This window comes from Pteropus vampyrus, unplaced genomic scaffold (genome assembly GCF_000151845.1).
Source record: "Pteropus vampyrus isolate Shadow unplaced genomic scaffold, Pvam_2.0 Scaffold25, whole genome shotgun sequence".
Lineage (NCBI taxonomy): Eukaryota > Metazoa > Chordata > Mammalia > Chiroptera > Pteropodidae > Pteropus > Pteropus vampyrus.
The window spans coordinates 12,863,239-12,886,866 of NW_011888806.1; the positions used below are offsets into that span (position 1 = coordinate 12,863,239).

The 23,628-nt window shown below is 35.0% G+C and overlaps 1 protein-coding gene and 1 pseudogene across 3 annotated transcripts in view; one reads left to right on the plus strand and one right to left on the minus strand.

Moving 5' to 3' along the window:
• Nucleotides 1-23,628, minus strand: part of COPS4 (COP9 signalosome subunit 4) — a 42,558-nt gene extending 18,930 nt beyond the window's left edge. For all 3 annotated transcript variants that reach the window (XM_011356343.2, XM_011356344.2, XM_011356345.2), the window contains exons 1-6: nucleotides 23,013-23,628; nucleotides 14,917-14,996; nucleotides 12,725-12,876; nucleotides 12,091-12,194; nucleotides 7,308-7,461; nucleotides 6,988-7,138 (exon numbers count right to left, since the gene is read on the minus strand). In XM_011356343.2, the coding sequence (XP_011354645.1) occupies nucleotides 6,988-7,138; nucleotides 7,308-7,461; nucleotides 12,091-12,194; nucleotides 12,725-12,876; nucleotides 14,917-14,996; nucleotides 23,013-23,086 (715 nt within the window). In that variant the 5' untranslated portion in view covers nucleotides 23,087-23,628. The remainder of the gene's footprint in view (nucleotides 1-6,987; nucleotides 7,139-7,307; nucleotides 7,462-12,090; nucleotides 12,195-12,724; nucleotides 12,877-14,916; nucleotides 14,997-23,012) is intronic.
• LOC111737336 lies at nucleotides 17,599-17,717 on the plus strand (annotated as a pseudogene).

The window sequence follows — 23,628 nt, forward strand, 5'->3', positions numbered from 1 at the left end:
AAGATAATAGGACAAATAAATTGTGGCAGATTCACACAATAGAATACCACATAACGAAAATGAAGAATCTATAACCATATGTAACAATATGGATAAATTTTATAGTTAAGCAAAAGAAGCAAAATGAGTATACATATGATTTCATTAATATAAATATAAGAAGCAGGTAAAGCTAATGTATACTAGTGATTACTCTTGGGGGTGGAGGTTGGAGATAGTGGCTAGGAGAAAACATGACAGAAGCTTTTAGGGTGCTGGCAATATCTTTTGTTGTTCTGGCCGCTGATTACATGATGGTATTCATTTGTGACAATTCATCAAGCTATACAACCTTTGATATGTGCACTTTCCTGTGTGAATATTATACACAAAAAAAATAAGCTGAAAAAAAAAAGCCCATAGTGATACTAAAAAAGAGGGAAAAAGGAAAATTTAAAAAGCTAACATAGTAGCTAATAGATGCAGAATAGATCACTATTTTTCATTTTCAATTTATATTATACAACATAATGGATGATCCAGGCAAGAATTATTAATAGATAATAAATTATCAAAAGGAGTATGTGAAAGAAAGTTAGGGAACAGAATTTTTATAGTAGCAAAGCAGCACCCCACAAATTATTTACAAAATTCAAAGAGGACAAGTACCTTTACACTGGAGTCTTTTCTACCTTAACCACATGACCAAACTCAGCATCACTAACAGTGGGATGACCTAACATTGTGTGCTCTCTAATGTGATGCTACTGCAAGTACATGGCATGGCTATGATGTATTCTGGCTAGAAAAATTTTAACCTGAATCTAATCTAACCTTTGGCTAATTTCTATTTTAGAGAAAATACTTAGGATTAAGGAACAAACAAACCATATATACCGAACAAATCTAGAATGAAGGACATTCTACATAACAACTTCAGAAAGTATTTTTTTAAGTGAGGAAACTATTCCATGTTATATGTTAATTATAACATTAAATAAAGCAGAGAGGGGTAGTGAAGAAACTATTCCAGCCTAAAAAAGTCTAAAGACTAAAAAGATATAATCACCAAATGCCACACATGAACTTGTTCCTTGTTTAGGAGAAAAAAAGGCAGGTATAAAAGATATTGAGACAACTAGAACAGTGACATTATGGACCAGAACTAAATTCTACAGTGAAATCACTATTAATTCTTTTTAGGGAGAATAATGTTATCGCAGTTACGTAGAAAAACGTTCTTATTCTTATGAGATGCATCATGATATATAAGGAAGAAGTGTCGTTATGGCCTACAAGTTACTTTAAAACAATACATCAAAAAGTGTGTGTGTATGAGAGAGAGAGACAGACAGACGGAGAGAAAAGCGAATATGACAAAGAATCAGAAAAAATTAGAAAAAGAGTAATGAAGGAGGAGAATACCTGCTAGATAATAAAACATTATAAAGCTATAATAAATCATAGAGCATAGTAGTAGTATATTCATAAACTAATGGAACAATACTATGTCCAGAAATCTACTATAACGTGCTTCAAATCAATAAGGAAAAAAAGATAAATTGCTCCATAAAGGATGCTAGGACAAACAACTAGCCATTTAGGGGAAAATAAAGTTAATTTCCTATCTCATTCCTTACACTAAAATAAATCCAAATGGATTAGGATTTATAGAGAAATTTAAGTAAGAAGTAGAGAGAACTAATCTATACCCATAATTACTCTTTGGGGGCAGGACTTGGAGGTAGTGACTAGGAAGAAGAATAAAGGTGAAAAATGAAACCCTAAAGCAGCAATTCTCAAAGAGGGTCCCCAAGACACTTCAAGGGATCAGTGAATTTGACACTTTTCTGTAACAATATAAAGACATTCTTTGCCTTCTTCACTGTTGCTGACATTTGCACTGTTGGTGCAAAAGCAATAGTAGCTAAAACTACTGGCACCATAGCACAAATCAAGGCAGTGACATGGGTGCCAAACTGTATTGTGCCACACACTCAACAGTCAAAACTAAAAAACAGTTTCATTTAAAAATCCTCGAAGTAAAAAATTATTTTTATTAAATCTTGATACTTGAGAACACATCTTTTTAATATTTTGTGTGCTGAAATGGTAAATGCACATATAGCACTTCTGCTGCAAACTGAAGTACAATGATTGTCCCCAGGACATACAGCAAGCTGAGCTAGTCTCTTTTTTCATGGAACACCATTTACATAAAATAATGACTGACAAATTATGGTTTTTCAGACTTGGGTATTTGGCAGACATTTTCTTAAAAATGAACAAAGTGAGCCTGTTACTACAATCAACAATATTTGTTCCCTCTGATAAAATTCAAGTTTTCAAGAAAAAAATTAGAATTTTGGAAAACTTCCATCTGCCACCATAAGTTTGACAGCTTTCCAATAATGAAAGGTTTTTCTGATGAGATCAGTGGCATATAGTCAAATATTATTTTTGTATGTTATATAACAAAGCATATCAATATTTGGAAGCACAGAATAACTGAGTGAACCAATATTTTCCAAACAGCCAATACATGATGGTATGAAATTTTGCACAGGTAAAAGATCCATTCAAAGTACAAGACAGACCAACATTTTAGCATAAGAGTGCAAAAAGCTCATTGATGTGGTTTCAGATGCCACATTGCAACTAATTTATAAGAAACTATATCATATGTCAAGTTAAGTGTAGAATCAAAAAATAATGTACACAATTATCTGGAAAAGCCATTAACTATGCCTCCCTTTTCCAATTACTCATCTGTGTGAGGCTGGATTTTTTTCATATTCTTTCACTAAAACAACATATTGAAAAACAGGCTGAGTGTAGAAATACCTTTAAGAATTCAGTTTTTGCCTTTTAAACTAGACACTGAAAAGATTTTTTAAAATGTAAAACAATTCCATGCTAACATTTTTGCTCTGGAAAATACAGTTATTTTATAAAATGTTGTCATTTATGTTTATATATAATAGATCTATTATTGTTATTTTTAAACAAATTAATATTTTTTAAATTTCTCATTTCAATTTTTAATACAGTAATCAATAGATATCCCCTATGGAAACAAAAATTCTCTAGAGTTCAAAGTTTTTCAGTGTAAAGGGTCCTGAGACTAGAGAATTTGAGAACCTATAGTGCTGGAAGAAAACATGCAGGAATATAAAATATGTAAATCTAAGAATAGGGAAAACTTTTCCAAGTAAGTCAACAAAACCCAGAGCCCATAAAAAGAAAAGATTAGTATTCTTAACTATATAAAAATTTAAAGTTTCTGAATGACAAAAATTTCACAAAGTCAAAAAAGAGATAACTGATTGGGAAGAAAATTAGTTTCTTACATAAATGAAGAGCTTTTATAAGCCACCAAAAAAAAAAAAAGGTAAAAACTCAAAAAATGGCTAATGGACATAAACAGGTAATTCACCAAAAACAAACAAACAGGTTTTTCGACAGTTATTTTTTTTAACATGAAAAGATGCTCAAAACCATTCATGATAAATGAAATGCAAATTAAAACTAAAATGAAACACTGTCTTTAAACTACCAGATTAGCAAGGATAAAAAAAATTTGGTAATATATGTGTGAGGAATCAGGTACACATGGACACTGTTGTTTGGAGTATAACATTAAAGGGCAACATATAATTTCTATCAAAAGTTTAAAACTATGGGGGAGAGGGGGAATGGCGTAGATGATAGGGGCTCTGTTCATCCCTTTGGCAACCAAATCAAAGTTGTGACGGAAACAAGGAGCAGCAGCAAGAAAAAATCACCTGGGATCTAGATGAACAAGCCATACAACTACAGAGAAATCCAAGAAAGCACTCTGCAATGGCAGAAGGTAGGACAGGGCGAGGATGGGGTGCTGCCTGGTCTCAAGTGGCTCAGTGAGACGGAGGCTGCGGCAGCGGCAGCGGCAGAAGCCTCTTAAAGGGGCCACGTCCACTAGCAGATTTTTGTGGTGACAGACCTGCTCACTCTGAGCACCAGTGCCAATTCAGCTGTGAGCAGAGGGCACGAGGGACTTACAGGGAGACAGTGTCGGAGTGAGAATTGAAGCGAGATTCACTCGGTACAGAAGTGTCGGTGGTATCCATTGTTCCCTATTGAGCCCTCCTCCCTACCAGTGCACTGGACACAGTGCTGCTATAGCTGTGACATCATCAAACTGAAAAACAAAGGTCGCTCTGCCCAGATGATTCTCTGAAACCCCGCCTACCCGAACTTGAACTCTACCCAAGCCACATCTAGGTATATCCTCAGCGAGTCAGGTGCTCCTTGCTGAGACTCACACTGGTGGAGGCAGCTGGCCTTGGTTTCTAGTGTGGCCTTTTGAGGCAACTATAAGCACAGCATCTGTGGATTGCTTGCTGAATCTGAACAGGTAGTTCCGGAGGGGTAGAGGCTTGGGCTAAATCTGGCCTGCAGCTGAACCCCTCTCAGGACTGTGCCACTGGACACCTACTTCACAAATCCACACTAATAAGACCAGAGACTTAGGAGCTTTGCTTAGTACATAAAAACAGACACAGAAAGGCAGCCAAAATGGGAAAACAAAGAAGCAGAAACTATATGAGAGAACAGAACAGAGATCCAGAAATAATGGAGTCAAGTAATGTAACAGATGCAGAGTTCAAAACACTGGTTATAAAGATGCTCAATGAACTTTTGGGAAGTGTAGATAAATTCAGTGAGAACTTCACCAAAGAGATTAAAAAAATAAAAATGAAAATGAAAATTATAAAAGGAAACCAGTCTGAAATGAAGAACATTATCTGAGATGAGAAGTATAGTAAATGAAATAAACAAAAGAATAAACAAAATGAATAAAGAAGAGGATCAAATGCCCTATTTGGAGGACAGGAAAGCCAACCAGGACACTCAAACAGAATGGCAAGAAAAAAGATGCCAAGACTATAAAAGTAATTTAAGGAAGATATGGGACACCAGTAAGGCTCCAAATATTCGTCTGATTGGCATAACTGAAGAAAATCAAGATGTTGAGTAGCTATTTGAAGAAATAATGATGGAAAACTTCCCTAACCTGGTGAAGGATATGGACATAAAATCTCAGGAAGCTCAGAGAATTCCAAGAATCAGGGATCCAAAGAGGCCTGCACCAAGACACATCATAATTAAAATGCCAAAGGTTAAATACAAAGAAAGAATATTAAAAGCAGCAAGAGAAAAACAAATAATTACATATAAAAGAACACCCATACGACTGGCAGCTGATTTCTCAAAAGAAACTATGGAAGACAGAAGGGTTTGGCAAAAAATATTCAACAGGATGAAGAGCCAGGATCTATAACCAAGAATAATTTATCCAACAAAGCTATCTTTTAGAGTTGAAGGACAGATAAAGAGCTTCCCAGACAAAAATAAGCTAAAGGAATTTATCATCACCAAGCCAGCATTACAGGAAATGTTGGAGGGATTCCTTTAAGAAGAAAAAACATGTATCAAAAACAGGAATAAAGAATGGTAACAACTACATTACTATCAATAAGTTCCTTAAATAGAAAAGAATTAAGTGCTCCAACCAAAAGATAGACTGGCTGAAAGGATAAGAAAACAAGACCTCTACATATGAAAAGGAAAGGAATGGGAAAAGATATTGCTTTGATGAACCCAGAAGGTATTTAAGTCAGACAGAGAAAGATAAACACTATATGATTTCACTTATTTGCGGAATTTAAGGAGTAAAAAGAACAAACTAATCAAAAACAGGCTCACAAATATAGTGAACAATTTGGTGATAGAGAGGAGGAGAGTTTGGGGGGCTGGGAGAATGGGGCAAAGGGTTAAAGAAGTACAAATTAGTAGCTGATGGATGGTCAAGGGGATGGGGAGCACGGCATAGAGAATGCAATTAGCATTAATACATTGGCTAGGTGGAGGGTAAGGGGAGGGAGGGAGCAATTGGGATGATCATTTTACTAACTATATAGATGTCTAACCAATGTACTGTATACTTGAAACTAATTAAAATTTTTTTTAAATTAAAAAAAAAGTATGAACCCTTAGACTCAAGGATTTAACTTATACACTCATATACGAGCATAATCACTATAGCACTGTTTGTAATTGACTAAATAAATTATAAAAAGCCAAATAACAGAAAGTCAAAAAGAATGAGCTACATGTATTGATATATAAACAACACTATGATATACAGCTACATAAAAAAGTAGGCTGTCAACATGTGTATATCATGCTATCATTTATGTGTAAAAAGAGAATACAAACACATACATACTTTTATACTGAAGGAAATACAACAAAGCAGTAATAGTTCTTCAGAACAGGAAGTAGTACCATTTTATATACTGCCTTTTCATTAACAAAAATAAAAAATTAGATTACTGCTTCATAAAAAATGAAATGTGTAGTATGAACATGTCATTAGGACCTCAACTAAACATAATTCAAGAATAAACATTCTGAAATGATTAGGAAAGTCATGGCTTAGTATTATCAGCATTTCCTCTCAATGCCTTTTCTGCTTTATGAATGATTTACATGCTATAATTTAGTAAGACAAAGATAGTTTATTATTTATATTTATTGGGAAAAAAAAGATAAACACCAGGTCTAGAACTGAGGCGTAAAGGTTTAAAAATAATCCCAAAAGTGGCACATTATCATATTACCAATCTCTAGATTTTAATTTGTTTCCTTCTATTTAGTTTTCAATTTCATATCCATTCTTTCAGTGATATTTTAGGAGAACTAAACTTCACATTATCTCTCTTAAATATTTCTAATACCTGTGGGTAATAGACTAATACATGTATATTAACAATTTTTTTAAGTTAGCAATCCAACATTTAAACAGTAGTTTCTGTTTAAATATTTAAACGAAATTTACCATAACTGTATTAATAGGACATAACCTTGAAGAACAGTCCTTAGCTAAATCTTCCAGTAGTAATGAATCTAAAATATTAAGCAAAGGTAATCGACTGTTTATTAAAGCATAAATGACATGTTTACCTGCTGATGCTAAGATGGTACAGTGCAAAGCATGTTTTAAGGCCTCTAGTCTTTCACTTTCGTGCACTATTGTCTTGTAAGAGAGCTCATTGTACCTTTGTGCAGCTTCAATGAATTTTCTTCTATAATCGAGAACACGTGCATAGCATACCTATAGGAGACAAAAGGTTTCAATTAGGAGGAAAAATTAAAAAACAAAAGCAAAAAAAATTTTTAAGAGAATTTCTAATATATAATAGCACTTATCAGATGTTATGAAGCATCTTGGTATAGTAAGGTTCTCCGACACAAAATTAATTCCAAATCAGCTCATCCGTTACCTTGTAATGTATCTGTAACTGTTCATTGGTTGATTCATTCTGAAGCAACGATGCTCGATTTATGTATGCCTCTGCCTGGACCGGATCGTCATCCTCCAGATACAGCCTAGCAATCTTCAGGTAAGTCTCCAGTTTATAATCTACATTGTACTGTCTAAGATATAACAAAAAAATCCAGAATGACTAATTATTTTAACAAGAAAACTATTAGGGGTGGTAGAAAATAAGTTATTTTTTCATTATATAAATTGTTAATATAAGGGAATCGAACTTTTTACTGCATTATATTATAGAAAAATCTAAGAACTATTTCCAAAGTAAGTTTTATTGAATATTAATTTTTATCATCATTGTTCATATTATTTTAGCTTCTTCTAATCCTCAGATACTCTCACAAATCAAAGATCTTAAAAGAAAAAAATGCCCAGTTCAGGGACATATCACATATATCTGGTGAGACTATAAATAAGTACAACCATCCTGGAAACAATTTGGCAATATACTTTCCAACCATCTTTGAATCCTTTCAATTGCATATACTTTTTACTCACTATATTTTACCTCTAGAAAATAAATCCTAAGAAAATAATCTTGGATGTGTGCATATATGTAAAGACTCTACAAATCATGTAATTCAATATTAATCCTCACAGAAAATTAATCCTATTTACCAGCAAGCAGTGCCACCATGTGGCAAGAACAGAGTTTACAACTCACTTGGCCCCAGCTTTGAAATTAATTCTTTACTTTAAAATTTTACACTAATTCAAATTTCTTCCATAAGTCATATATTATTATTCTGTACTGTATTATTTTCATTCACAACTCAAACTTATATAAACTGTTAAAAGTAGTATCATCTTTTTTGAATTTTTTTATTTTATGCCAATGTATCTATTTTATCTATTATTTTCATAATCAGAATCATTTTTTAAAGAGAAAAGTTCTCACTTATTCAAATTCTATTTTTAATAAATTTTACTTTAATTTAACCTATTTATAAACCATTAAATTTTCAGTTCTTTGGTATCCTCAGATAATGTTACACTACTATCAAAATGGTAATAGTTACCACCACTGCAAAGAGTAATATTTAATTTTATATTTATTTTAACTACCAGTGAAAATAAATCACTTGCTCTGTGCTAGGGAAAAAATGTTGCAGATAGAATAAGACCAAAGCAATTAAGAAAGGCTGACTTTTTAAAATTATCAAAGAAAAAAATGAATTACCAAGAGGCCTTACAAAGCAAAATTCAACATCTACATATGAAGGCTATTTCATGTACTGGCTGCTTTTTCAGAGCATCATTGACTAAAAATTTCATAAATGCCCAAAAGGCAGGAAGTCTGCCTTATCACAAATATTAATTATGACCCCCATCCCCTAAAAAAAGCAAAAAAAAAAAAAAAGTTTCCCTCATTTACCTGGTAAAAGAATAGAGAAGCAGCTGAAAATATTTTTAAGTCATTCAGTCGGTATTTTTACACTTGCCAACTGAAAGGGGAAGTGTATTTAATAATACAACTAAGAGTCTCATATCTTTCATCTTTCTTGTACATATACTTTGGATGAATGTTTCGTAAAGAACAATAACTCTTTTTTAAAAATACCCATCAAAAGGTTGGTTTGGGGGGTCTCTCTCAGTGCCTTTACTCTGTCTCTGTCTCCTCTCATTCTCACTGCCCCTCTCACTCTGCCTCTGAGAGAAGACCACGCTCTGTCTGTGGAGTGTTATCCCTTTTTTAATAAACTTCTCCCCATTCCCCTCCAAAAAAGTTAGATTGGTTGGCCGAGTTACAAACTGTCATCTTAATTTTTTCTAACTATTTTTCCATCTCACTTTCTCTAGTATCCCAAGCCCAACAATTCATTGAACCTGTTGTGACCTCCAAACCACCAATCCTATTACACTGTAACTGTCTTAAAGGCCTGACTCCCTTCTTTACCTAGCTTAACTCCCACGGTCGATCATAATCACTGAACTGCATATGCACTCATGTCCCCTGTCCCTTTCATGCTTTCATATTTGTTGGACAAAATCATAACTCTGGTTAAACCTAGCAGTTGACCCACTCCTTTCCTGCAACCATGATGCTAAACACTGATGGAGAAAAATACCCAACCAATCTGACTGATCTCATTTTAATCACTACAACCTTTAAATCAGCCCTTAATGCTGCCAAGTATTTTATATATTCCTAGTCCATTCACTGTCCCTCTCTCCTAGAGAATTTTTTCTTATATTCTTGTCTTTCCTCAACCTCACAGCTCTCACCCCCATTTACAGGTCTAGGTGATGACTGATTCCAATTTCAATAAGAACATTAAAACAATCAAAGAATAGTTGTATAAACTCTACCACCGCATCACTAATACCCGCACTCAGATACTCTGTGTTCTTGGCTGTTACTGAAGATCACTGAGGTCTCTTCTGCCCACAAGGAAACATGTAGCAATGTCTACAAACATTTTTGATTATCACAACTGGGAGTGGTGGTGCTATTGGCATCTAGTAAGTAGAGGCTGGTGATGCTTCTAAACATCCTGCAAAACACAGGATAGCCTCCACAACAAAGAATTATCCAATCTAAAATACCAATAGTCTATAAAGATATATGCACCTTGATGCTCACAGCAGCATTATTCGCAATGGCCAAGACATGGAAACAAGTGAAGCGTCCTTTGATAGATGATCAGATAAAGAAGATGTGGTACATATGTACAATGGAATATCACTCAGCCATAAGAAATGATAAAATATTGCCATTTGCAACAATGCAGATGGATCCTGAGATTGTTATGCTAAGTGAAATAAGTCAGAAAAAGTTGAGAACCATATGAAACTGAAAGTAATAAACAAGACAAAGAAACAAAAACTTATAGACACAAACAATAGTATAGTGGATACCATAGGAAGAGGGGGTAGAGGAGGAGATAGATAAAGGTATAGGGGGTCAAATATATGGTGACAGAAGGAGATCTGACTTTGGGTGGTGAACACATAATGCAATATACAACTGATGTCTTATTGAATTGTACACTTGAAACCTATGTAATTTTATTAACCAATGTCACCCCAATAAATTTAATTTTTAAAAAATTTAAAAAATACCAATAGTGTCAAGGTTGAGAAATTCTGTCAAGGATGAACTATCTACGCTCCTACCTAAAGCCTATCCCTCCACTAGACTCCTTCTCCTCTTGTCTATTTCTGTAAGAATCCTCTCCACTACTCTCCTATATAAATTTTGCTTCCCACTGAATCATAAAAGAAAAAAAAAATCTCTTAACCTAACCTCTGCTGTCATATTCTACCCTATTTCTCTGCTGCCTTTTATGAAAACTTGCCCAAAGAGTTGCCCATGACAATTGCTCACCATCTCCAGTTTCTCTCTTTCCATTCTCTTTTAAACAACTTCAATCAGGCTTTCGTGTTCACCATTTCACCAAAACAGCTTTGGCCAAAGTCACCAATGACTTCCACTTTACTAACTGCTACAGTTAACCCTCTCTCATCTTTCCTGACCTATTAATACCATAGTTGATCACTTGCTCCTTCTTGATACATTTTCCTCATTTGGCTTCTAGGACGCCACATTCCACATTCTTCTGGTTTTCTTCTTACCTCCATCTCAAAGGACGATCTTCATTTGCTATATCGTCCTCTTGCCCCTGTCCTCTTAATGTTGGAGTGCTCCAAGCCTCGGTTCTCAGTCCTCTTCTCTATATTCCCTCTTGAAGATCTTATCCAATCTAATGGCTTTAAATTCCATCTATATATCAATGACTTCCAAATGTGAATCTCTAGCCTAGACCTCTTCCCTAAACTTCAAACTAATATATTCAACTACCTACTAGAAATACACTTAGTTATCACATATCCAAAACGGAACACTCAATCTTCCCTCAAAACCTATTTTTCACCACTCAGTGGATGACAACTCCACTTTTCCAGTTGCTCACAGCAAAAATCAGGACTTATCTTGGCTCTTTTTCTTACACTATATATCTAGCCAGCTGTCAAGAAATCCTTAGCTCTCTACCTTAAAAACACATCCAGAATCTAACATTTCTCACAATCTCCATCTTATCTACAGTAGTGCATAAGCCTCTTAATGATGTCCCTACTTCTATCATTGCATACCTACAGTCTATTCTCAACCTAGTCATTAGAATGCTTCTTAAAAATATAAGTCAGATTATGTCATTCTTCTGTACAAAATGGTCCATAGCTCTCCCTTATTTCACTTAGAGAAAAGCCAATGGCTTACAAGACTCCACATAATCTGGTCCCTAGTACTCTCTGATCTCATCCTCTCTTCTATCACTCTTCCCTTTTGCTCACTCCATTCAACCCACAATGGTCTCCTTGCTCTTCTTAAAACACTCCAAGATTGCTCCCATCTTAGGGCCTTTGCACTAGCCATCCTGTCTAAGAGAATCTACTGATACTCCTCCCTCAGATAGCTCGTAACCACTCCCTTACCCACTTCAAGTGTCTGAGGTGGTGACAGCAGGACCATCCCACCACTTCAATCACCCTATTTAATAATACAACCTGTCCCCGACTTTGTCCCTTACTTTTCTCCACAGTGATAATCACCTTCTAACATATTGCCGAAATTTATTTATTATTATATTGTTTATTATCTGTTTCCTGCACTAGAATATAAGAAAAAATTTAAGTGAACATTTATACATACCCTATACACACACACACACACACACACACAAACATACACATATATATATCCATCCCATATCCACTATTTACTATACTTTTGTCCTGTTTCCAAAGGAATTCCCACCAACACTTGGGCTGCATTTCTCCAATCTTCTTCTTTCTCATATATAGATGCAAGATGCTGTCTTATGGAAGCAACCTGGAATAGTAAGTATAGATGTTATACCAACTGACATTAGTTAATAATTAAAATAAATAGATAAGTTTTTCTACTTCAACAATGCTCTCATTCAACATATTAAGCTGGCAAGTAAAAAAAGTTTATCTAGACCACTCAAATTTTTTACAGTATAAAAACAGAAAACTAAACACATTTCTGCAATGTGGATTATGGCAATGAGTTAGTTTCAATATTGAGTTTTGCTTAATATTTAATGCATATATAATGTTGACGTTTTCCTACGGTTTCAGCATAATTAACAATTTTACTGATTTTTAAAAATTGTCTAAAGAGTAATATTTGATGCCTAAAATCAAATTGTAATAAAGGAGCAAATGTCAACTAGAGTTACAACATCCAAATATTTGTTTTATTTTATATTGTAAAATGCTGTTTGCAACACTCTTTTGGCAAAATAAAACCAAATAATTTCCTTTAAAAATGTAATAACAACTCCCCAAATAATTGCTGCTATCTCGAGTTCAAAAATCACTGCTCTAGATTTTTACCTGCTCTTCAAATGAAATGACTCTTGGCTGAATCTTTTCCAAGGTGAAATGATAGATTTCTTTGGCTGTGCTATCAGGCAGGTTAGGGAGATGTGTGCAGAAATCAGTCAGCAACTGTCGAGAGATTACGAGGCTGACATTCTCATTTACCACTTGTTAAATAAAAAAAAAAAAACAAGAGGTAAGAAAACATGAGTAATTTATAAATTTTTTTATAAGCAATCAATCTTTACCTAAAATCAATACTAAAAACAATATATATTAGTACAACCTGCAATGCATTATTCAGGGAGTATCACACCCCTATCGTCTTATATTACAGAATAAGTTTTCCTTATACTGAATTATTTGTTTATATAATGACTATACAAAAAAAGTAAAAATACTATAACTCTTCTAAGAAACAGAAATGGTCAGAAAAAAAGTTTTTACAGTTGAAAATTTCTTCTTTTCTCTCCTTTATTTTTCTACAAAGTAAAGGCACAGAAACACCCATTTTTTTTTATTTATGTCCTTATATCCCGCCAAGCTAGAAAAAGGAATTAAAGAAAACCGTGAAATAATTTTCATGAAATTTAAATAAAGCAAGTACTGACAGTTATTGTAACCTGTACTTTCCCAATAAAAGTAACAAAAACTTAGGCCAGTACCAAATGTATTGACATATTTTATGACAAATGTAAACACTTATGGAGTCATTATTGTATGTGATTAACAATGAAAGCTCTGGAGCCTCACTGCTTCCACCACTCTCGATTATATGCCCCAGACAAGAAACTTCTCTGTGTTCATTTACTAGTCTGTAAAATGGGGATAAGGTTGTGAAGCTTAAATGCAATACACATATAGAGCACTTTGAATAATACCTGGCTCATAGCACTCAACAAATGTTAGTTATTTTCACCATTACATTTTTAAAAATACTTTCTCACTGCTTAAACTGTCTTAAATTAGCAGTTACTGTGAAAAGAATGGTTCAAACACTGTTCAGTTGATGTAAATCATTTTAACAGGAGACTGCTTTTGTTGGCGCTTCAATGGATTCAAAGTTTATATAAAGATCAAAGTTTATAAAAAGCACTATTCTTTTGCTGCTTCAGTGCAATGCTCTCAATGAAGCTAGTCTTAACAGTTTTTCTGAAACCACTGCGTTTGTCTCACATTTTGCAGGCCCTAATTTCTTGAGACAGTAATTTACTGGTCTTGTAACTAATCAGTTTATATTAATTGGAATTCCTTATTGGATAATACTGGATGTGACTGTGAAAACAGTTTTATATCAAGTGCCGTTAGACACTTATGACTGTTAGAAAATGACTATACAAACTAGCACTTCTCAGGGAAATATAATTAAATAAGGACTATAAATCAGAAAAGTCAGTTTCCAGTTTGGACCCTGCCACTGACTGAATGTCCTTGCAGTAAAAAAGTCACTTCATCCTGAGATTCATTTTACAATATATTATACAGGGATATCTATATCTATATTATCTAGTCACAGTTATAAAAAGGAACCCGTTTGATGGATAATGCATGTGAAAGCACACTGTAAACTGTAAAGCACTATCATGTATCATTAATATTGTTAACTCAGTAAAAATTCTAGACTCGATTTTGAGTAAATTTTCAAGGTAACTGTTTGAAGTCAGGGAGTGGGGGAGAGTGAGAGTGTCTCAAAAAATGGAAATTTCTAGTTCCCATTCAAAAGGAATGTTCTTAACATTAATAACAGCTCAGACTTATCGAGCACTTATCATATGCCAGGTACTATGCTAAGCACTTTATTATGTATATTAACTCATTAATCTCCCAACAATTCTATAGGCTATGTATCATATCCTCATTTTATAGACAAGGAAAAGGAGGCACAAAGAGGAAATAACTTACTCAAGATGACACAGTTAATAAAGTAGTAAAATAAGATTTGAATCCAGACTATTCTATATTATACTATACTGTCTCATATCAGTTACTATATCAATAACTATACAAAATCTGAATTGAGAATGTAACTCTGAAGACAATTCACTAAAAAAAACAAGTTGTAAATAGTTTAAAATCAATCCATCAATCTCAATGCATATTTAATCTCATGAAAATTATATTGATAATTTGACATAAACAAGTTTGGGGCAAGCTTTAAAGTCCTACTCAATAATACAAGGCAAACATGCAATTTTCATTCCACTTACTTGCTTCCACAAAAGCTTTCAAAGCTTCTAGTTGTTCTGCCCCAGATAACTGAATGGCTTTTTCCAGGATCTGACGATACCTAAAACAATACCAAATAAAAATATGTTTAGAGGGCACTGTATATTCTAAAGCTAATTTTGATGTTTATTTATTTCTATTTACCCTGGTTTCTTTCATAGTGCTCTTTTCTGGTTTTCTTTATAGTACACTAAAGACTTTTTTTATTTAAAGTTCCCAGTCCATCACAAGAAACACTAAATCTATAATTATAATTCTGAGGTAACACTTCTAGTTTTCTTAACAGTATACTACAACTTTTAAAAAGTTTTTAAGTCTATCATAATAAAGAGTGAATCTATAACTCTAAGTTACTGGATCTAGGTGCCACATTTGCTTGAAAGTTTTAGTTTTGAATTTTAACTAAAAAGTCAATTTCCTTTCAAATGTCTTTCCATATAAGTCATATTTCTTTCAATTACGTATTAAACAGGCACACAAAAACATTATTTGAGGTGACCTAGAACCCCTTTGTCTTGATGACCTAATGAATTTAGGGTCACCAAAAATAGGATAATGCTAACTAGGCAATGAAACCAATTATTAGAGATAAGACTGTCTCAGTGTGTACAAAATAAACTCCACCAAGTCAAATGCACTGAAAGAACATTCTTGATGCTGTCAGTGAGTACCTATTAATTATTTATTTGCATTTAGTGCTAATAACTATTATGCCTAATATTCATGACCATGTAAGATTCAAATCAACATTCTAAAAAGGATGGAGGAAATGCTAAAACCAGGAACAATGACAACTACCAGGCTATGGCAAACTCCTTCCTATAACGTAAATTCCACGAGGACAGGAATTTTTGTTTGTTTTGTTCACTGCTATATGTACAATGCCTAGTACAGTATTTGGCACATTATATGCACTCAAATATTCAACAGTATTGGTAACATTTTATTACTTTATTTCATTTTATTTATTGGTAATTATTTTATTTCTTAAATTATATGGTAGGTACATAATAGATTATACTATTTTTTATCTCTTTTGTGTGCCTTAATAATAATATTTATTAAAAGCATTAATTAATGCATTTTATAAACCTAATAGCATTGCAATTATTCAGAATGTCATCAGAATACAGTCAGAAAACAAAAATATACAAATAAGGTACAAACTCATTCAAATTTATGACTTTTATTTTATAGAGCACACTCTCAAGCTACCATTCTGCATTTATTGATTCTCAGCTCACACAATAGTCTCACAACCTTAGTTATATGATTTCACAAAACCGCAATGAATCAAACTTTTTAAGAAAGTAGATATACTGACAGAAAAGATAGCAAACTCCAAAAGAGATGATCTAAGAAAGCAAGGAAATAACTGCTAAGCTTTAAAATAAAAATTGTTATTTTGAAAATTGCTACATTTGAGGCACGAAATTCAGTTATCTATCTCATTCTCTCTGCCTATACACATGCACACACACATGCACATATTTTCCATATTTATATTTATATAATTTACTTTATTGCTTTGCGCATGCTTTTAGTTAATACAGTCAATGGTTTATTTTTTCTTTTTTTGATTGACTTATTTTTAATATTCAGTTAAATCAAGACTTATGGATAAGCCCTCTTAAGTTCCAATAGATTATTTTATACTAATAATATTACATTCAAAGATGACAATGTCTCACTTACAGAAATTTGCTGATTAAGATTTAACATAGTTTCATAACTTATCAATTAACTAATGTATATTGAGAACACATGACAATAAATCTAAAAAGTGATGAAAACTTTATATTAACAAACTACATAATTTGCCAGGGCCTTGGAAACCGCCTACTCAAACTCTTGACTTTATAGAGTAAGGTACACAGGTAGGGCTAGATGCCGACTTGCTCCTTCTCTAATACGTAAATTCTAGTATCTAAAAACAGGCACTTACTTTTCACAATAATATGGAATGATTAATAAACCTATTTTAAATCAGAGATTTAAACAGCCATTTAATAGTGCCATTTAAAATCATCCAACAATGCTAACTGAGAACGTAGGCTTTTTAAGATGCTATACCAGATACTGTGTATGACACTAAAAAAAATTTTAATAACCTTAGTCTTTAAAGACCTTATAGCTGGGAAAGAAAGATAAAAAAAAATAAAATAATATATCAAGTATTAAATTATAAAAAAACAAAAACAAACAAAAGTTACGATAAAACTAAAGAGTATAAGAGATGTGACAAGTGATGAGAGTAAAATGGATTAGATTAATCAGAAGAGGTTTCATGGAAAGTTATAAGTTTTTTATTGAGCACTCAGTAGGAAAGATGGAAAAGTAACTGATATGGAGAGCATGACCAAACACTTTTTCCTTAAAAAATATTATAGAGAAAAATAAATTTCATTAATTAAGGTAACTTGCCTCTGTCTTATCCATTAATCATCAACAAATGTTAATTGAGCATTTATTATATGTTTATGAACTAAAGTTCACTATGTCAATTCCTGATTTCTTGGCACTTGAATGGAATCTTGAAGTAAGTAAAACACATGAAAATGTACCACAGGCACTATTTAGGCAGGTATTAATAAGATCTTTCACTTACAGTAATGGTGAATTAGGTGATTGAACCAATTCTACCTCAAAAAAAAAAAAAAAAAGTCTACGGCTATGCTACCCTGAACAAGCCTGACCTCGTCTGATCTCAGAAGCTAAGCAGGGTCAGGCCTGGTTAGTACTTGGATGGAAGACCACCTAGGAAGACCAGGTGCTGTAGTCAAAAAAATAATAATAATAATAAAATAAGGGATTGAAAGCTGACAAGGTCCTTGCAATCTGTGAGGTCAACCATGGGTTGCCTCGCCTAAAAAATATTTAAAAATTTAAAAAAGAGCTAAAAGAAATGCAAAAAAAAATAGCATAAAATCCTAATAGGAAAGAAAAAACAGGGGAGAATAAGAGATTAAAGCATTTGCTCACTGTGAAAAGACAGTTATCAGGTAGAGTAGCACTTTGGTGGAGGAGGGGATGGGTTCTGCTTTGGGACATTCTGCCATCTGCTAGAAAAACAGAGAAGCAAGTTGCAATTTCTGGCGAACTAACAGAGCTAGAAAAACAGGGATCTCAGTTCCTTGTGGGCCAGAGAAGGAAACACTACTACTTTAGAAGTAAGGTTACAAAATCTACTCCAAGAATCAGCTAGGTAAACCAAAAAATTCTGAAGTCTTGGTCCTAGAAGCTACTAGCACCCTCAAGTGCTGGGCAGAAGGAAATGAATATCCTCTCTGAAAGGTAACATTCTAGACCTTCAATTGTTTCTAAAAATATATATTTTAAATAAGTTCCCAACAAATAAAAATTACAAAGCATATGACAATATGAGCTACAATCAACAAAAGCAACAGACAATAACAACAAATAGGGACTCTGGATATGGAGTTATCAGAAAGGCTATAATACAATTATGCTTATCAGATTTATGGAGATAAAGACAAACTTTAAAGTTTCAAAAAGAAACAGGGAATCACAAAAATTGTCATTTGAAAAAAAGAACCAACAAAAACTATAGAACTAAAAAAAAAAAAGTTACCAAACTTAAAAACTCAATTGAGTTTTTAAGCACATATGAAGAACTGATAAACTAGAAGGCAGATCAGAAGAACTTATCCAGAATAAAGCATTGAAATGGTAAGAAGACAGAGTAAGAGACACAGAGGTCATGGTAAAAGTGCCTAAAGGGTTTCACTGGAGAGAACAGAATGGGATGGATGCAGTATTTAAAGAAATAGAGCTGAAAACTTTTTAGGACAATGGAAGAATTCAATATATTGATTCAAGAAATGCAATGAAGCTCAACCAGGATAAAGCACTAGAGCATTTACAAAGAGGTCACAATTCTTTCACTCTGTATGTTCTTCCCTTTGCAATATGACTTTGTAGCTCTTCACATCAAGAGGTAGTTTATTTCCCCACCCTTAGATCTGGGCTTGTTTTGACCAACAGAATGCAGCAGAAGTGAAGTACCTGTTCTGAACCTAGACCTCTAGAGATCTTATATGCATGTTTATCTATTGAAACTCTACTGCTGCCACATGAACAAGGAAGGCTAACCTATTGGATAATAAATATGTAGCTCAGTCACTTTCACTGCTCCAGCTAACTCAGAAGCAGAGCTGCCTACTTAAGCTGCAGCTGACTACAAGCACATGTGGGAGCCCATGTGGAACCAAAGCATGTGGAACAAAGAACTACCCAGGTGGCCCAGCCCAAACTGCCAATGAACAGAATTATGAGCTAAATAAATGACTAAATAAAAGCCACGAAGTTTTACAGTAGTTTATTTCACAGCAAAAGCTAACTGACATAGATAAGTAAAAATATATCCACATAGACACACCGAAATGAAGCTGCAGAAAATTAAAAGACAAAATTTTAAAAACGGGTTAACTGCTAATATTTTTTAAGAGAAATAATTTCCTAAGGAGGTTGATCTTTAAGCATTCTAAATACTTCGACTTTGTGTTAGGTGGGAAAGAGTGGGGGAAGACAGGAATTCCAGGCCAAAAAAAAAAAAAAAAAAATCACTATCTGAAATGCAGTCCAGTTTGGTGAAAATAATATAAGGCCAAAAGGTAGATGTGTTTAGAGGTAAGGGCTATGAGCCAAGCAGACTGTATTCTAGCTTTGCTACTAGCTGGCTACATGACCTTGGAGCAAGGTACTTTACCTCTGTACTTCAGTTTTCTCATATGTAATGTAAATACTACTTGTTAAGGATTATTAAAAATGTAAGTAAAGTTCTCCTTGGGACAGAGTAAACACTAGATGTTAGAGAACTTCACTCTTGAGTGGTTAGGGAACCACTATAACTGTTGTGTGTGGGATTAAGAACCAGAGAATGAGTTCAAAGGGGCCTATGAGGTTATACAGTCTATCCTCACTCTGTGTGTGTGTGTGTGTGTGTGTGTGTGTGTGTGTGTGTCCGTCCTCCATTTTTTGACAGTTCTACTCCACCCTGAAGTCTACCTCTGTAAGGCAGAGGAGTCTATTTTCTTTTCGTAAAACAGCTTTTCAATTAGTCAAAGGCAACTAGGAAGTCTCCCACTACTTTCCTTTCTCCAAGCTAAGAGCTTCTTATAAAATGAAATGTTTAGACTCCAAACGTCCGATATCTTCCTCTGGGTACCCTCCATACCCCAGAACTAGAAAGAAAAGAAAAATTACTCCTCTATTTCTATAGAGGACTAACTCAACAAAAACCTATAATCCAACCTCATACTTGCTCTCAAAGAGATCACATTCTGACTGGAGAAGCAGATAAATAAACAGCCAAAATAATTAAGTGCTATAGTAGAGGTAAATATGGAATGCCACTGGACATAAGAAGAGGAACTAACCAGGTCCTGTGTGTGGGTGGGTATGCCTTTATGTAGGTGGTTATTCAGAGAAGGCTTCTGGAAGAAATAACATCTGAACTAAGTTTTAAAAAACCAATTAGGTTTTAGCTAAGTGAATAAGACAGGCTATCACAATAGCTATCTACTCAAATGTTCCCTCTCAAGGCTCTCCTCCTCTTCTAAAGCTTTATGTGAGAAAACGAACACAAGGCACATATGTACAAAAGCAGTCTACAAAATTTGTAAAAATGTTTCTTATATGGCCAATTTCTTATAACAATTTTACATGGCTATGTTAATTTATAGTTATGGGAAAGCATTTCTAATTGAAGTTTTAGCAAGAAAAGTAATACAAGCTGGTAGGTTAAAATGTGTTTAGAGTAGACTAACCTGGATTCAAATATAAGCTCTGCACTTTCCTAGCTATTCATTGAATCAATCAATATTTATTGAATGACTGACTACTCTGTCATAGGTATCCTGTTAATTGCGGAGAACACACAGTATCAATATTTTAGAAATGAATTTGCTCCATAATTCCTTAATACAGAATCCTCTGTTACTCAGCTCCTAATGTAAACCCAAAACTACTGATAGATTTCATATGTTACTCTCATAAAGCATGTAGCTGGCAGAATTGTTTCATTATGAAAATAAGTATCCTGACACATTCTTGCCCAGATAGGACCAGATACGTACCTGCAGGCAAGACCAAGACTTTCCTCAGAAAGCACTACCAGTTAGCAAGCACATTATTTCATATTATCTTCATAATAATGTCATGGGGTAAACTGTTACAGTAAAAGCCTCCAATGAATTATGCTTCCCTCTGACCATGCACAATGTAACTTGGCCACTCTTTCCACAAAGAGGTAACTCCACTTGCCCAGCCCTTGAATCTGGCCTAGTCTTGTGACTAACTTTGACCAGTACTTTAGAATTGATGTTGTGAAGCTTCTAAGGCTAGCCTTAAGAGGTCTTCCAGCTTCCACTCTCACCTTCTTGGTCCTGTAAGGAAGCCTAAGCTAAACTACTGAATGAGGGACTATGAGGAGAGAGAAAGAGAACCAGTCAACAGCCAGATATGTCTGTGAACTGCCAACTAACTTCACCGGTGTGAGTGAGCCCAGACAAGGCCAGCGAAACAGCCCAGTTGACCCAAAGAATCCTGAAAAAAAAATGTTTTACACCAAGTTTTTGGTTTGTTACAGAGCAATAAATAACTGAAGCACCCAGTAAGACTGGTACTACTGTTTATCTGCAAAAGCAAATAAATGCATAGCTTAAGCTTCAGAATTCTGCAAATACATGAAAACGATATCTCTTCTGATAACTAATACACTTATTTTCTTCAACAAAACAAAAGGAAAGCAAGCGTGGGGAAAATATAAGCTAGTTTTACTTTCATCTGAATCTATAAAAATTACATGCAAAAAAGATTGAACCATGAAGACACATTCAACTTATTTCTGACCTGTGGAGTAAGCCAAAATGTATTTACTGTTATTAATAATAACAGTAACAATGACAATCTTGTGGCACTTTCTTAGTGTCAGATACTGTTCTAATTAAGTGTATATACATACATACACTCATTTTGTCCTCAAACAGGAATAAGTCTTCTAACTATCCCATTTTCCTGAGGGGGAAATTGCGGTAGGAAGTAAATCCCAAGATACACAGCAAAATTTCCCACAGATAAAAGTAGATTATTAGATTTACCATCAGAAAAAGGCAGCACAGCCCACATAAAATAGTCAAGGTTGCAATGGCCACGCAACGGCAGGTGTATCTCATTAATAAGATCAACGTGATCTCAGCTGTCAGGGTATAAATATCAGGATCAATTTGAGAAGCATATTTTAAACAGAATACATGTTCATTATAGAAGAACAGCGATGTGAAATCTACAGAAAGAAACGGGCCATATCTATCTATCTACCTATTATTAACACTATTGAATAACTGCTTGCAGGACAAGGGACATGTCACAAATTTTAACTTGGAGTGGACCTAAGCCTTCTACATAAATTGAGACAAAATTCCTCAACAATTCAGATTCTTGCAAACATCACTATTCTCGATATCCTGATCCATATTATGAGAACATTCCGACCATGTACCCTTCTTCGGAGTTGGTGGCAGAGAGAGGACCCAAAACACAAGGACACACAGAAGATGGTCCGAGTGGTTCTGGACGACATGATACCGCGCGGCCATACCTCCTCAACCCCCGACAGCCTCTGAAAAACTCTGCATCAAGGTCCCAGAATACAAATTTCCTTCAATTAAAAGGGGGGAAAAAAGGCCAAAGAGAGGCCAGAATTTGGTGTGAGAGGCTAGCCAGCGATGGGAAAAGGCACCAGGGAGGGCTGAGAAGGCCGTGGGTGCTGTCGTTCCTCAGACCGCGCTTCCAGAATCTTAAGAGACCAGTGAGTATGCTGTCAAGCGCTGAACAAGTTGACAGTAACCCCAGACCTACGGCCCCAAGAGCTCCCTGCACAAAGTCCCCTCCAGCTTTCTGCTGCTCCCAACATTTGCCTCCACAACCAAGTTCAGGCCCGCCCCCTTGATCCTCTGGCCGGCTCCTAGCGGCACATCCGAAAGCCTCCGTCAACGCCAAGAGAACGAGTCTGTAGCTTCCCTCTCCACCTCCCATGGCCCTGAGAAATACTCACTTGCCCGCCAGATCTTTATGAGAGCCACTTGAATTCATGAGCTGGGCCAAATCCTGTCTCACGGCTGCCGCCATCTTTCTTCCAGCTCAGCCAAATAGAAAACGAGTGTAGTCCTCCACAGCGCAGCCAGAGGGAACCCGAGCTGCCACAGAGTAGCGTCTCTGTGGGCCAGAGCGCCCGGTGTGTGAGTTTGCGCTAGGTCCGCCCCCAGGGTTGAGTGACATGAAGCTCCACTCCTCAAGTCCGAGGCCCGTCAGGCCTCTGCCACAGGCTCAGACTCGCACGCTCCCACTTCGGATTGGCGGATAAAGTCCAAGGAGTGTGTCGCTTGTGCAACTACAGTAAGTCCCGGGTACGCAAAACCACCGCGTCTTCGTTAAGTTCCGGTCTCAGTCTGTAATTTACCGTTCCTCTTTCTTTAAGGCTGCTCTTAAAATACCTGTGGTAAAGAACGAGTTAATTTATTGCCAGTTCGCCACAGACGAGTACTTTTGTAAAATAAAATTTAAAATGTCCACATCCCCCCTCCTAATCTGTACCCATTTTATAGATTGATCATACATCCCAGTTAGTACAGGACAGTGCCATTTTACATCTGTTGCCCTGGAGTGCCTAT